At 38.4% G+C, this 16,027-nt stretch overlaps 1 protein-coding gene across 1 annotated transcript in view; it reads right to left on the bottom strand.

Moving 5' to 3' along the window:
- The window catches only part of LOC150078438 (RRP12-like protein), a 496,297-nt gene that overhangs the window by 203,829 nt on the left and 276,441 nt on the right, over window positions 1–16,027 (bottom strand). The window contains exon 21 of the mRNA XM_090384563.1: window positions 5,382–5,475. Within this exon, the coding sequence (XP_090240689.1) occupies window positions 5,382–5,475 (94 nt within the window). The remainder of the gene's footprint in view (window positions 1–5,381; window positions 5,476–16,027) is intronic.

Below are 16,027 nucleotides of genomic sequence, written 5' to 3'. Positions count from 1 at the left end.
CATTTATTATTGTACTGGAGCTAAAATTTTTGAATTTGATGTTAAAATGGACTAATTGTTATTATTTAGATTTTATGATTTCTAAATTTAAAATATGCCTGAATGCTCATTTTTCTTGATGGGAAAGTTTTTCTCACCCTTGGTTTTAGTCTAAAAATGTCTTTGGCATACTTCTGAAATCAATGTAAACCAGTTTTATTTGTAAAACAAAACAACCACGATGGTTGTAATGTGGTTTCCAAACTGACCTCATATAACCAGCAGTTATACATGCCTAAATGCAAGTACTGAACTGAACACAGAGAGAGAGAGAGAGAGAGAGAGAGAGAGAGAGAGAGAGAGAGAGAGAGAGAGCGTGCACACACCTGTTGTGTTTCTTCCCCTTCAAATACAACTGATGTATGTTCATTTCTAAAGTATACTGATGGCAATTTTTTAGGCTAAACAAGGGTACAGAACAACTTTCTCACATAGAAAAAATAAAACAGTTCGTTTGCAAATTTTAAATTTAGAAATCAGAAAATCTAGATAGTAACAACAGTCCAATTTCATCATGAATATTCAAAAATTTCAGTTCAAATATGACAAAAGAGGTCCAGCAACAGCTTAAATATAAAAATAAGAAAGATGGACCCATGTGCCTTTAATTGAAATACCTTTTGTATGTGTGCATGCCTGCACATAACAGTGTTGAGATAACTGAATCTACTGCCCAATAATCCTTCAGTTTATTTTTCAATGATCTCAAATGGCATTATTATCATAAAAAATTATATACATTTCTGCATATACAGGTTGAGTATCCCCAATCCAAAAAGCTCCCAAAACTGAAACTTTTTGAAATATACTGGAAAGTTCTGGAAACTGGGAACCTTGGCAGGAAAGAGCTGTGATATGGTGTGTTGACTTCAGTTAAGTGTCAATTATCACCAATGCAAGGTGTCTATATCCATTACTCACTGTTTAGTTTATTCTCTGCTCTGTGGTGCAAAGATATTGTTGAAAATGTAAAAAAAAAAAAAAAAACCGATACCTCGGGTAACAGTGATAAGAAGAAGAGGAAGCATTTAAGTTTATCTATAGAACAGAAAGTGAATTTCTTGAAGAAACTGGGCAGCGGTATAAGTGTGAGACATCTTACACCAGAAAGTTTGGTGTTGAAACAACTACCATCTACGACCTGAAGAAAGAGAGAAGGATAAACTGTTCAAGTTCTATGCTGATATTGATGAACAGAAGTTAATGAAAAACAGAAAAAAAATAAATAAAAAAATAGAAAAGCTAAAAATGAAGATCTCGATTGTGTTTTGAAAGAGTGGATCCATCAGTGTCGCAGTGAACATACGTCACTTACCAGTTAGCTGATCACGGAACAAGCAAAGATCTATCATAAAGAACTGAACTGTGAATATTCAACAGGCTGGTTACAGAAATTGAAGAAAGGATACGGCATTAAAATTTTTAAAGATGTGTGGTGATAAAGCATCTGCTGATCATGAGGCAGCAGAGAAATCCATTGATGAGTTTGCCAAGGTCATCGCTGATAAAAATCTGACAGCAGAACAAGTCTATAATGCTGATGAATCATCATTGTTATTGCCCAAGGAAGGCACTAAAACTACAGCTGATGAGACAGCCCCAACAAGAATTAAGGATGCCAAGGACAGATTAACTGTGCTGGGATGTACTAATGTAGCGGGCAGGTGTAAGTGTAAACTTGTTGTGATAGGCCAAAGCTTGTGTCCTCACTGTTTTAAAAAAGTGAATTTCTTACCAGTCCATTATTATGCTAACAAAAAGGCATGAATCACCAGGAACATCTTTTCTGATCGGTTTCACAAACATTATGTACCAGCAGATCATGCTCACTGCAGGGAAGCTGGACTGGATGATGGCTGAAAGATTTTGTTATTTATTGCAAACTGTTCTGCTCATCCTCCAGCTGAAATGCTCATCAAAAATAATGTTTATACCATGTACTTTTCCCCCTAAATGTGACTTCATTAATTCATCCACGTGAGCAGGCCCGTTCTTAGATCAATGAACAGAGGCGTGAATGTGAAAGGTTTCCAGAAGGAGTTTAACCTGAAGGATGTCATATAAGCTGTTGCATATGCTTGGACTTCAGTGACTAAAGACACAGTTATGCACACCTGGCACAACATCTGGCCTGCGACTATGCTCAGTGATGATGACGAAGATGAAGAAGAAGCTAATGATTTTGAGAAAAAGATGTTTGAACTCCTTACATATGCAAAAAACAGTGCCTTCAGTCTGTCAGTAAGCTAGAAAAAGTGGACATTGAAGAAGTCTTTAACATTCATAATGAGGCTCCAGTTATTCATTCAACAACTGACAGTGAAATAGCTGAAATGGTTTTGAATCAAGGCGATCATGGCAAAAGTGACGATGAATACGACACTGTTAACACTGCAGTAAAAATGCCTATGCACGACATGGTGAAAAAGTTTGATGAACTCACTGAAGGACTAGAGCAGTGTGCTTTTATAACAAAACAAGATATAACGTTATTTTTTAAATAAGAGAGACTTCTACAACAAAAACCTTTGTTAATGAGGCAAATGACTCTGGCAGAAACATTTAAAAAGGCCATTCAGCACAATGTCTCCTCATCCCTGAAGGACCCAGTTCCTGCTCCCTCAAGCGCTTTGATGTTCCTTCTCAAGATGGTAAATAAAAAGGAATTTTTTTCTGATGAAATATGAATTTTAAATTAGGATTTGTTGCATTTATATTCTTTTGGAAGCAGAGGCCATCATGTTTTTTTTTTTGGTAAATAAAATTGAATTTTTTGCATGAAATCTAAATTTTATTCCCACCTTACTCCACCATGCCATGTATTCCAAAATTCAAAACATTTCCAGCCCCAAGCATTTCGGATTGGGGATACTCAACCAGTATAATACCATTAACACAAACTTAAAAATGTAGACCTACATAACAGAGGAAATCTTTATGTGAAAAATGTAGATTTATGTGGGTACTGATGAAAGGGTTAAATGGACCAGCAACTAGTGTATCGGGCAAACAGAATTTCAGCATTCCAGTTTCTGCCATGCAAGATTACTGGAAGTGTTCCTCCACTCCCTTCAAAAAGTGTTGACTCCTTTCTCCTACTAAACAAAAAAATGTAGTACACTGAGTGGACAGAAATCGTGGGATACCTATCTAGTAATGGGCAGGCCCATCTTTCACCCAGATAAGGGCAGTCACGTGGCAAGGCATTGAGTTCACTAGTTCATGAAAGCATTCCACAGGTATTTCCATCATCCATGCTTGCTGCACCGGTCCATAATTCTGTTGCATTCCTGGGTGGAGGATCCCAAGCTCGAACAGACCATTCCACAGCCTCCCAAAGATGCTCTTCAGGGTTCGTGTCTGCTGGGTGGGGAGATTTTACCACCATTCCATGGTGGTAAAATCTGCAGAATGCTGCTCGAACCATGTTCTAGTCACTTTGTACTATGTACACATTGTCCTGCTAGAAGAGTCCATTGCCCTGTGGGTGCACGATGACCACAAAGGGATAAAGCAGATGGACACATAACCTGGATGTCAGAGATGGGTCTATATGTACTAGCGGCCCAATGTGTTTGTTATGTTTGTCTGTTTGTTATTTGGTTTTTAGGAGCATTAGCAACTAAGGCCATATTGCTCCGGGGATATGCGGAGGTCATTCCCTGACCTTTCCGCATCCTCCATATTTGGTGGTCACGGGGCTCGAACCCATGGTCTAATCAAGGAGTGTGTGCTACGCACTGCTGCTCCTGCCCACTTATCTACGGAGGCGCCGCCCCAATGTGTGCCAGTTGAACAAGCTCCAGACCATTACCGACCGTCCACCTGCCTGCTTGAACAGTTCCTTCTGGACATGACGGGTGCATAGCTGCATACAGTTTCCACCAGATACGCACCCTCCCATCTGCTCGAAATAACTGGAAATGGGGTGCATCGGACCAGGAGACCCATCTCCAATCACCCAAGGTCCAGTACTGATGTTCTTTCACCCAGATGAGGTGTAGAGTCCTGTGTCTAGTGTTGGCAATGAGACTTCGGTGTGTTGGCAGCTCCCATAATCTATTGTGGCTAATGATTGCCTGATGGTCTTGGTGGAGACATTTCTGCCACCTCCCTCGTTGAAGTCGGCAGTGATTGTGGCACTGTCGCTCTCTAGTTGGCTGAAACAATGCGAGACAGGAATTGACAGCAACATTCATCCACCACTTTTCTCTGCCCACAGCGCTGTCCATGATGAGATGTTATTCCGGAAATGACATATTCCCAATACACTCTTGATACTTTCGAACGGAGATAGTGCAATTGCTGTACCACATGATACGGATGCATCACTACCAAAGATGGAACAAAGGGAAGAGGTGGTCCTCAGTAGGAGATACGGCCACCCTTAATGTCTATGCAAGCTTTGCACCGCCTGTCCACACTTAGAACAATGGTTGATAAGTTCTTGCAGTAACATTGCCCATTCCTCTGTCAGCGGCATCTTCAGCTGGTGAACATTTTCTGGTGGGTGTGGATGTGCCCCTAGGAGTCTCCCCAGAGTGTCCCATATGTGTTCGATGGGATTTAGATCGGTGGAACAGGCAGGTCAATCCATACGAACAATGTACTCACTTTCCAAAAGCATATCACAGCCGCAGTGCGATGGGGTGTGGTGTGGGGCGTTATCTTCCATAAACACGAACTCAGGGCAAATGGCATCTCGGAACAGACACACACAGGGAAGGATTACCTCAGTACAGTAGCGTGCACTGGTTACAGTACCGCCTTCCAGTGTCTGGAGTTGTGTACGTCCATCCAAGATAACGCCAACACCTCCCCAGACGAGAACACCATATCAATCCCTTTCAGTGATGTTTGCGGGGTGATACTGTGTGCCAACCTCTCGCCAGATTAGTTGACATCTAGAATCACTGCTGAGACTGAATCTACTCTCATCAGTAAAGAGTACCTTAAGTAAAGATTTTGTGGTTGTAACTTTAGAAATAGCATTGGTCCTTAAGTTTTGCACACCAGTGTACATGCCAAAAGGTGGGTGACAGCATCACCTTGCCCAGGAACCATGTATCCCATGAATTCTGTGTCCTTTCAGTGTAGATATAATGCATATTCCATGCAAGTGAGGGTAAGTGAAATTATTATTTATTTTTTTTTTTTTTTTCATACATTGTTCTATCATATCAGTATTATTATGATCACAACTCATTTAATATTCTCAGCAGAGAATACTGACTTGCTCAGCTATTCATACCCCACTGAAAGTGGAGACTATTCAGTGAATTGCCACAAGTCAAGTGTCTGGAATCTTAAAAAAATTAATAATAAACAAATAATATACTCACCTGCAACAGGGGAATACAGTAGTTATATAAAACCAAAATACGTTCATCATTTATATAAGGCACAAGAGCTCTGTTTAAGTCTAATAAGGCATGCCTATTTCAGCAAAAAATAAATAAAGGAAATGTAATAAGATATTGTAAAACTTAATAATAAATGCAAATACTATGTGAATAATATACTAGTAAGTACACTATGTGAATAATATACTTTGTAACTTATTCACATAGTGTACTTATTTAATAAGTACACTGTGTACCAATATGTGTTAAGATGTAATGAGTAAGTGCACTATGTGTATAATATGCTAGTATGCATGTTAAATAGTATCTTGTAATTTGTAACTTGTAGTCTTTCTTTTCTTTTTTTGGTTTTTAGGAGCATTAACAACTAAGGCCATATTGCTCTGGGGATATGCGGTGGTCATCCCCTGACCTTTCCACATCCTATGTATTTGGTGGTCACGGGCTCGAACCCTGGTCTAATCAAGAAGTGTGTGTTACACACTGCTGCTCCTGCCCACCTGGCTATAGAGGCACTGTAGCTTGTAGTGCAATCCATCCCAGTAGTAATTGTAGTAAATAAGTAGCTCAAAGGTTCAAATCAAGGATGTTCATTTGTCCCCGCCCCAAGAAATTAGAAAGGCTGCAACATTCTTTATGAATATAAAAGTTCTGCAAATTTCAGTGTCTGGAGACTAGGCACCTGTGAGGTGATCTGATTGAGGCGTATAAGGCCTTGAATGGTTTGAGCAAGCTCAATGCTTATGGGATACTTCCTCTTGCTCGTATTACACACCTAAGTAGGGCATAAATTCAAACTGAGGAAAGACAGTTGTAGAATAGATGTGCGGAAATTTGCCTTTAGCCAGCGGGTAGTTGATTGCTGAAACAAACTTCCAATTGTCATTGTGTAAGTTGACAGTTTAAATAAATTCAAGACTGAACTAGACAAACTTTTGGAGTGAATGGATGGATGAAACGAGAAGGTTGGTTTCTTTTTTCTTGCTGATACTACATAAGCTTGCTTTCTTGCATCATACGCCTCTACTAATGTTAAAAGCTGGTAGCAGTATACATTCTTATACTCTTACTCTTAGTTTGTACAGTAATTTAAATTTTTGTTTAAAATTGATTCAGCCTAGTATCGTGCTTTAGACGAGAGAAGTTATGTAAAAGGTTCAAAGTAGCTAGTAGGAATACTTTCACTTAGGAGAAAACCATTGATGATTGTTCTCTTACAAATCATAGCTACATTCTTTGTGCTAACTGAGGAAGTTTTGAAGTTTTCTGTAGCAGGATATGAAACAGCCAAAAGTGATGTCTTTGTGTGCTTTCTTTATAGACAGCATTATGAAATTAGCTGGTAAGTCAGCATTCTGATGGACTCTTTGAAGACTTGAGGAACAGGTTTGATGCACTGAAGAAATTACAAAGTGGGACCTTTAAGCACTTAAATGCCTAGCACAAAGCTATAAATAAACTGTATTCATGCAACACAAATGGTAATATTGTTGTACTAATGAATTATTAGCATTAGCACATGATGAAAGAAAGCAAGCTTATATAGCATCAACCAAAAAAAAAAAAAAAAACCCCTTATTTCACCCATCCACTCACTCCAAATGTTTGTCAAGTTCTGCCTTGAATCTATTTAAGCTATCAACTTCTACAACGACAGATGGAAGTTTGTTCCAGCAATCAACCACCCGCTGGCTAAAGATAAACTTCCGCACATCTATCCTACAACCGTCTTTCCTCAATTTGAATTTATCAATATAAATTGATAATCTTTTTATTAAATTCATTTCTTTTTTTTTTTTTTTTTTTGTGAAATCCCCAAACACGAAAGGTATCAAACCTATAGTACTTAGTATCGTTCAGGTTGAAGGAGAAGTATGGGGGGAGGGGGATGCCGGAAACTTTGCTCTAGAGACTAAACATGGGTTTCGCCACTTGAAGCCTCCAATAAGCAAGGTGGTGGTATTGCACCGGTTACTACCACCTATAATACTATACATGAAAGATTAAAATATACACTTGAAATAGAAATTGACAATAAAATCAACTTCCTTAACCTCACAATATATATAAAATGGGCACCAGGGTAGGAACCAAAATCTATAGAAAAGACACACAATATTTTCATTTTCAATCACATCACCCACTCAGTACAAAAGAGTCCGTTCTCTACAATCAAGTCTACAACACCATTAAGTTTAGTTCTTCGCAGGACGATTTTATCCACCGAACTACAATATCTTACAAAGAAATTCATAGCCAGGAAATACCCTTTACATCTAATCCAACACACAATATCTGCTGCAAGAAATAATGTCAGTAACCCACATAATCATAGAACCAAAAAGAACAACGAACAGAACACAGGCACTGTCCTCCCCTACCACAGCAGACTCGCCAGGCAGCTTCACCAAGTGTTTGCCAATACAGACATAACGTTAATATTTTCTTCGTACAATAAAATACATTTTATTGCTGATGCTATCGAAGCAGTGTTAGGTGGGTCGGAAAACTGCTAGCTTGGGGGGATTCACAGACTAAAAGTAGCTGCAGGCAGAGGTGAAGGTGATTCTTGCACTACTTCTATTAGAATAAGCAGTGGCCTGGAGCGAGGGTTGCTGGGGGTTTCAGGGTCTGATGGCAGTCATCGTGAAACAGGTGGGTATATGGGATCTGTTAGGGTAACTAAGAATAAGAATTAGGTGCATGTATAGCAATGCTAGAAGTACAGTAAATAAATTTGATGAATTTAAAATGTTGATCACGACATCGAAGGCGGATATTGTTGGGATAGAGACATGGTGTCACACAGATATCAGAATTGGAATGCAGAATTGCAATTTGGGGAGTACAATGTGTACAGAAAGGATAGACAGGATAGGAAGGGAGGAGGTGTTTTACTGTTAATTAAGAAAAACATAAAATCAAAAGAAGTGCATCCAGTTGATATAGATGAACAGTGCACCGTTGAGTCAGTTTGGTGAGACATAAGCCCTGTGAAAGCAAAAATAAGAATAGAAGTGTGTTATAGGCCTGACTCGAATGAGTACAATGAACAATTGTACAGAGAAATAGAGTGGGCTAGTATATCAGAATGTCTTATAATGTGGGATTTTAACTTCCCAGATATTGACTGGAACTTGTGGATTGGTCACTTGCACACTAGTAAGACTTTTGTGGATTTACTGGATGACTGTTTTCTGGGGCAGCATGTTCGAGGGGCAACCAGAGAGGATAATACTCTTGATCTGGTTATCAGCAGTGATCATTTGTGTATTAAGAATTTACAGATAAAGAAACCACTAGGTGGCAGTGATCACAGTGTACTGATGTGGGATTTACTTAAAGATATAATTACCGTCAGGGTGCAAAAAAAAAAAAAGGGTTTTTGATTCCGTAAAGGTGAGTACAGTGGTCTCAGACAGTTTTTAAATTCTGTACAGTGGGATCAACTGAAGATGTTACCAACAGCAAATTCTAAGTGGGAAGCATTCATGGAATTAATTGTTGAAGCTACTAAAAGTTTCATGCCTATTAAGAAATATTGTTCAAAGGTTTAGGCCTAAATGGTTATTAAATGAGCTAATGAGACTCGTGACAGAGAAGAAAAGTGCACGGGATGTATATAAATTATCAGGCGACACAGAAGCCTATGGCAGATATGAGCTAGTCTGTAATCAAATCACAAAGGAGGTTAGGCAGGCAAAGGCAGATTACAAGATTACAAGAATTGTCAAAACAAAGAATGCTAAGAAAAACAGCAAGGATTTCTTTACTTATATAAACTATAAAAGGAAGGGGATGAATCTGATTGGTTCACTTGATATTGATGGTTCGACTGTTGATGATCCTACTCAGATAGCAAACAAACTGAATGAGCATTTTGCATCTACATTCACACACAAGGAGTTATTAAGCATTGAAAATGCCAGAAGGTTATCAAATTGTAGCAGGGTGCTTAATGATTTTGTAATAACTGAGAGCAAAGTGGAGAAAAAATTGTTGAAGTTAAACATAAGAAAGGCACCTGTGGTGGATGGGAACTATCCAGTTATATTAAAGGAGATGGCAAAGGAAGTAAGCAAACCCTTAGGCATCCTTGGACTCAGGGGAGGTCCCTACGGACTGGAGATATGCAAATGTATCCCAATTCACAAAGGGGGAATTGGGATACATTTGCACAATTCACAAAGGGGGATCGAAGGGTGACACGAGTAATTACAGACCAGTTAGTTTAACTTCTGTTCCGGGTAAAATAATGGAGTCACTGGTTAAAGATGCATTGCAGGATCATCTAGACAAGACTGCAGCAATAATTCAGACACGGCATGGGTTTGTTAAGGGAAAGTCTTGTCTGACAAATTTGATTGGTTATTATGATGTGGTTACAAAGGAACTGGATACAAAAAATAATTTTGATATCATATACTTGGATTTCAGGAAAGCTTTTGACACTGCTGCACATGGAAGACTACTGTACAAATTGCAGCAGAATGGTATTAAAGGTATGTTGCTACAATGGATAAAAGGATGGTTGAGTAAGAGAAGACAGAGGGTGGAAATCAATGGGTGCTGCTCGTTGTGAACTAATGTTATTAGTGGAGTCCAACAGGGTTCGGTGCTGGGTCCACTGTTGTTTTGTATATTTATCAATGATATTGATGAAGATATATCAGGCTTAGTGTCAAAGTTTGCAGATGATGGGTTGGCAGGGTTGTTAATGACAGTGTGCCAAAAGTGGCAACTGAAGTTTAACCTTGCCAAATGCAAAATACTGAATATGGGTAGAAGAAACCCCAGAGAAACATTCCAACTGTGTGGTACTACACTTAAGGTGGTAGAAAGTGAAAAGAACCTGGGAGTAATTGTGCAGTCAGATATGAAGATTTCTGAGCAATGCAGATACGCTGCCATGTTAGGTCATGGGGTTTTGTCAATGATAATAGGAATTTTGCTAGCAGGGAAAAGGAAGTGATTTTCCCTCTGTATAAGGCAATGGTCAGGCCACGCCTTGAGTACTGCATACAGGTCTAGAGGTCTCATTTTAGGAAGGATGTAGATTTGCTTGAGCGTGTACAGAGAAGGGCAACAAGATTGGTGAGGTGAATGAAGGGATCCAAGAGAGGCTTAAGTTCTGCAAATTGCAGCAGCTGGAGACTAGGCACCTGCGAGGTGATCTGATTGAGGTGTAAAACGTCTTGAATAGGATTCTTCCACTTTTTCAGATTACGAACCTAAGGGGGCATAAATTCAAATTGAGGAAAGACAGGTGTAGAATAGATGTGCAGAAATTTGCCTTTAGCTAGCAGGTGGTTAATTGCTGGAACAAATTTCCATCTGTCGTTGTGGAAGTTGATAGATTAAATAAATTTAAGAAGGAACTGGACAAACATTTAGAGGGATTTGTTTTGTAAATTTTTTTTTGGCTGATGCTGCATAAGCTCATACACTTGCTTTCTTGCATCACATGCCGCCGCCACCACTACTACTACATATAAAGATACATCAACAACGTAATATATTTAATTAAATGTCAATCCAGTTGTAACGCATGCCGGGAGCACTACTGCAAAAACTTCCAATACACGTGTTTATTACCATCATAATAGATTCAGAACTAATCAAGCAGCACTGAACTTACACAACACATACACTCTCACAACCACAATCCCCTAATCGAGTCAGCCATTGCAATTATTAAATTAGGATCTAGTTACAAGATCTTCCAACATGAGGCGCTTTTTATAGCATGGTATCGCCATAACACTAAATTTAACGTTCTAAACATTAAACTGCCAACCAGCCTTTCACAGGTCTGGAACCTTACGCATGTAAGGTTCCCACATATCTCGAAATGCATTATGGGAACATAGGTATTCTTTAAATACACAATTCCATTTCTCCTATCATTGCCAACCGAAGAAGTTTTAGTCTCGCCAATAGTCTCGTTGTGACTACTGGCTTCACCTTGTTCTCATATTAATACTTTATAAATATCAACCACGGACGAGGTAGTGCACTACTTCTTCTTCCTTGAGCAAATTTTAATTACAGGTTTTAACAATTCCGTATTTATTTATTTTAACTTATTTTAAACTTCATTTCCACTTCAATACCATGTAACTAGGCAGATCAATTGAGGTGAGTACTGTCAATTAAGCTCTTATTGATATTTTCATTATTAAATAAACTAGATGATTATTATTTGTACCAGCATGTTACGGAGAAAATACTAGGGATGAGAATATTCTTGACCTCATTATTATTCACGAATTAGATGACATCACAGGACTTAAAATGCAGGAACCACTGGAAGGTAGTGATCATGCAGTACCAGTTAGAAAATTAAAAAAGATGCAGTAGAAGTTAAAGGTAAATGCACTGGTTTTAATTTTGGAAGATGAGCATTTCTGAAGTTTAAGGCATTATATGGCATCTATTAATTGGGTGGACTGCAGAGTGAGGGCAAATACACTTGAATTATGGAATACCTTTAGAGAAAAAAATCACAGAAGCCACGAACATAAATACATACCATTAAGAAAATAATGCAGGGGAAGGATACTGAAATGGACAATGTGGGTCAAACAGAGCAGAAAATGATATCATGAGATAGTTACAGAGCAATGAAAATACTGCTGCAGTATTTTCATTGCACTGTAACTATCAAGAGCTACAAGTTGATCTCTAAAAAGTACCATAAATAAGGTCAGAAAGGCCAAGGCTGCGTATGAGAAAGCACTGGCTAAGAGTGCAAAGAATGGAGACAAGGATTTTTTAAAGTATTAGCATTAGCATTAGTAGAGGCATATGATGCAAGAAAGCAAGCTTATGCAGCATCAGCCAAAAAAAAAAAAAAAAAAAAACCCCACTCCCATTTCACCCCTCCGTTCGTTCGAAATACCTGTCCAGTTGAGCTTTAAATTTGTTTAGGCTATCAACTTCAACAACAAATGATGGAAGTCGGTTCCACCAACCAACCACCCGCTGGCCAAAGGCAAATTTCCGCACATCTATCCGACATCCGTCCTTCCTCAATTTGAATTTATGCCCTCTGAGGTGATTATTCTGAGAAAGATGAAGAATCCCATTGGCATTTAGCATGCTCAAACCATTCAAAGCCTTATACACCTCTATCAGATCACCTCGCCGGTGCCTAGTCTCCAGACTCTGCAATTTGCAAAACTTAAGCCTTTCTTCGTAAGAGCAACCCTTAATCCAAGGAAAAAAAAATCAAATCAGATCAGACTATTGTGCACTGGGTATGGGAAAATCTTAGGCAATCCAACTAGTGTTGTAGATGAACTGATCAGGTACTTTGCATCTGCCTTTTATTGATGAAAGGCCATTCATGCTGAGAAGAGGCTGTGGGAGTGAGGCTGAGTCATATAAAATTAGTGATATCAAATCTGCAGATGACTGTTTATTAGAAAAACGTTTCAGCATAAAGGCAAATAAGGTTTCCAGAGTTGATGCCATATACCCAGTAATTTTGAGGGAGGCCAATAAGGAGTGTATTGAACCATTCAGATTAATTATTAGGGCATCTTTGGACTTGGGAGAGAACTCTGTACTGGAGAAGTACCAACATATCATCAGTATATAAAGGGGTCCTAAGCGTGAAGTTGGTAACTACACACCAGTCAGTCTGACTTCAGTTGTAGGGAAAATGTTAGAGGCAATAATTAAGAATGCAATCCAGGGACATTGAGATAGATGTGGCATTCTGAATAAAAACATGGTTTTTGTCAATGGAAAAACATATTTAACTGACTTAGGGGCTATTTTGACAAGTTATTCATGAGCTGTACATATGGAACAATTTCGACAGTTTATTTAGATTTTAGCTAGGCATTTGACTCAGTTCCTCATGAACAGTTATTGTATAAGCTGAATTTTATTGAATTGAATAAGCTGAGATGCTGCATTTTCCTGATATGCAGCTGAGAGGCTGCATATCAGGAAATGCTTGTTCTGTTCAAATGCAATCATCTGATTGCAATGCGAGACTGGCTGTATATAATTCATAGTACATTCAGGTCCTTTCATCCCATGAATTGTGTACAGTTTGGCAGAAGAGTATGAGGCCATTTTGGATGTAGCATCCCTACCACTCTGTACAGTCCTTTATTACAGAAAAGTTATTCTTAGTTGAAAATATCACCAATGGGGTCTTGGTCACTGCTGGCATACAACAGAAAATCTTTCTCACAGGAAGTTTTTCTGTATTTTGTATTCCTTAGGGAATGGCACCTCTTATATGCTCCTTCTGGTAACATGATTTTCAATACTGATGGCGCTGGGAATCATGCCAGCAATTCCAACAAAGATGAACATCCTTGCACATTCGCTGATCTGATGGGTTCTTAGCACTTTGACCAAGAGTCTTCATCTGTTCCCTCTGAGTGCTTAAGCAAAACAGCAGCATTTCAAGAACATAGTTATGTAGTAGTAATGGAGCCAGTGATGAAAGAAAGCAAGCATTAAAAAAAAAAAAAAAAAACAATTTCACACATCCATTCCCTCTAAATGTTTGTCCAGCTCCTTCTTGAATTTATTTAAGCTATCAACTTCCGCAACAACAGATGGAAGTTTGTTCCAGAAATTAACTATCTGCTGGCTAAAAGCAAATTTCCACGCATCTATTCTACACAACTGTCTTTCCTCAATTTGAATTTTTGCATCCTCAGGTTTGTAATCTGAGCAAGCGGAAGAATCCCATCAGAATTCAGTGTGCTCAACCCACTCATGGCCATATACACCTCAATCAGATCACCTCGCAGGTACCTAGTCTCCAGCCACTGCAATTTGCAGTGGCTTAAGCCTTTCTTGGTAAGACCAGCCCTTTGTCCCTCTCACCAATCTTGTTGCCCTTCTCTGTAAACACTCAAGCAACTCAACATCCTTCCTAAAATGAGGTCTAGAGACCTCATTTTAGGAAGGCTCATCTTATGGACAATACTGTCAGATTATTCAGCACATGTAGTGTGAGCCTTCAAGAGCAACTGCTTGTGGTGATAAGAGTGCCACCAAATATGTATAAATTGCCTCACTAACATGCCAAAATTTAAAACACACACAAAAATAAATAGCTATACAGGTGACCCCCGCTTTACGCTGATAATGCGTTCCGGAAAAACAGAGCGCTAAGTGAATCCGTGCTAAGCGAGCGCCGCATTCCCATAAAGTAACATATGTATTTGTGAGTTGCGGTCGGTGCCATAGGATATTTCCTAACCAATAATAAACGGTAGTGAAAAGATGCACATATGTCGGTCGAAATATTTAATATTCAAATATTTGTACATATAAAATATTCCGCATTACATACGTATATAATTATGTGGTAACTACTTACGTATCAAAATTAAATTTAAAATTCCAATTAAAATCATGAATTTAATTGATCTAAATTGATTTAATTTAATTGATGAATTAATTATGAAAAATGTGTCGATTTTGGGTAGAACTTTGGCCCTCTTCCAAATAAACTAAAAGGGGTATTAATTTTAAATCCCTTGCAGTTTAATTACCACCCAACAATAAAGTCAACCGATCCTTCGCCGCTTTGAAACCTGGCATGTTTTTTTCATCTTTCAATATGAAACTTCTTTTAGGCATTCGTTTCCACAAAAGTCCTGCTTCATCTATGTTATAAACTTGTTGAGAAGTATAACACACAATACTCCTCTTCAATAATTTTAACAAGTTATTTTTTGAAAGTTTCGGCTCTTTGATCTGCACTTGCGGCTTCTCCCTGGATTTTAAATCTATTCAACCAGCCCTTACTAGTTTTAAATGGTTCCAATTTTTTTTTTTTTAGGTGAGTTTTCTTCAGATCATCATATAGGCTAATCGCTGTCTCTTTTTTATTATTTATAATATTCAACTTAACTGAATTCTGCGTTGGATATTATCTTCAATAAAATTAGTTAGTCTTTCCATTTCAATCCCAATAGCCGGCCTAGCCTTAGTTGCTTGCAGTGGAACAGCTATCTTTCCCGCTGCTAAAATTAATTCTTGATTATTTTTTTTATAATTGTTCTTACAGTTAAACTTGGAAGTCCTAAATTATAGCACACATCCGCTTGTCTTTGACCGGAATCGATTCGCTTGAAAACATCTAATTTGATTTTCAAATTCAGTCTTTTTCCTTACATTTATAGTCTTCGTATTGCGCTCAGATGTTGTTGCTTTTTCATTCTTATTGGCCATTATTAACTCTTCGAAAATGTACTGCGTTGGGTGCATCAATTATGATACAATGTTCGAGTAAACTGTCCGTTTCGCACTATGTCTAATACGGTACTGAGTGATCACTAGACTTCGGATAAATGCATATAACGCAAATATTACAAGCAATATTCTTGGTCATTTATTAAAATGTTGATCTCCGAACTACGTAACAAGTCACTTTACTGCAATTAAATCAACATGCGAGAAAATTTCACTGAGTGTGAAATTCTCTGTGAGAATATTTCTCAGGTCGGCGTGGGAAACGTTTTAACAGTATTTTTGTGTTCATTTTCAAGCTATCGACTCCATCAAATGAAACGATTTCGTTAAATATGCCAAAAATGCAATCTGTAAAAGAGCGTTATAGTGATCTATAACAGCGTTATAGTCAG

This window comes from Mastigoproctus giganteus, chromosome 11 (assembly GCF_048544385.1).
Source record: "Mastigoproctus giganteus isolate SK-2022 chromosome 11, ASM4854438v1, whole genome shotgun sequence".
In the NCBI taxonomy this organism is placed as follows: Eukaryota; Metazoa; Arthropoda; class Arachnida; order Uropygi; family Thelyphonidae; genus Mastigoproctus; species Mastigoproctus giganteus.
Note: the sequence above shows the minus strand (reverse complement) of the source record. Positions and strands in the feature narration are given on the sequence as shown.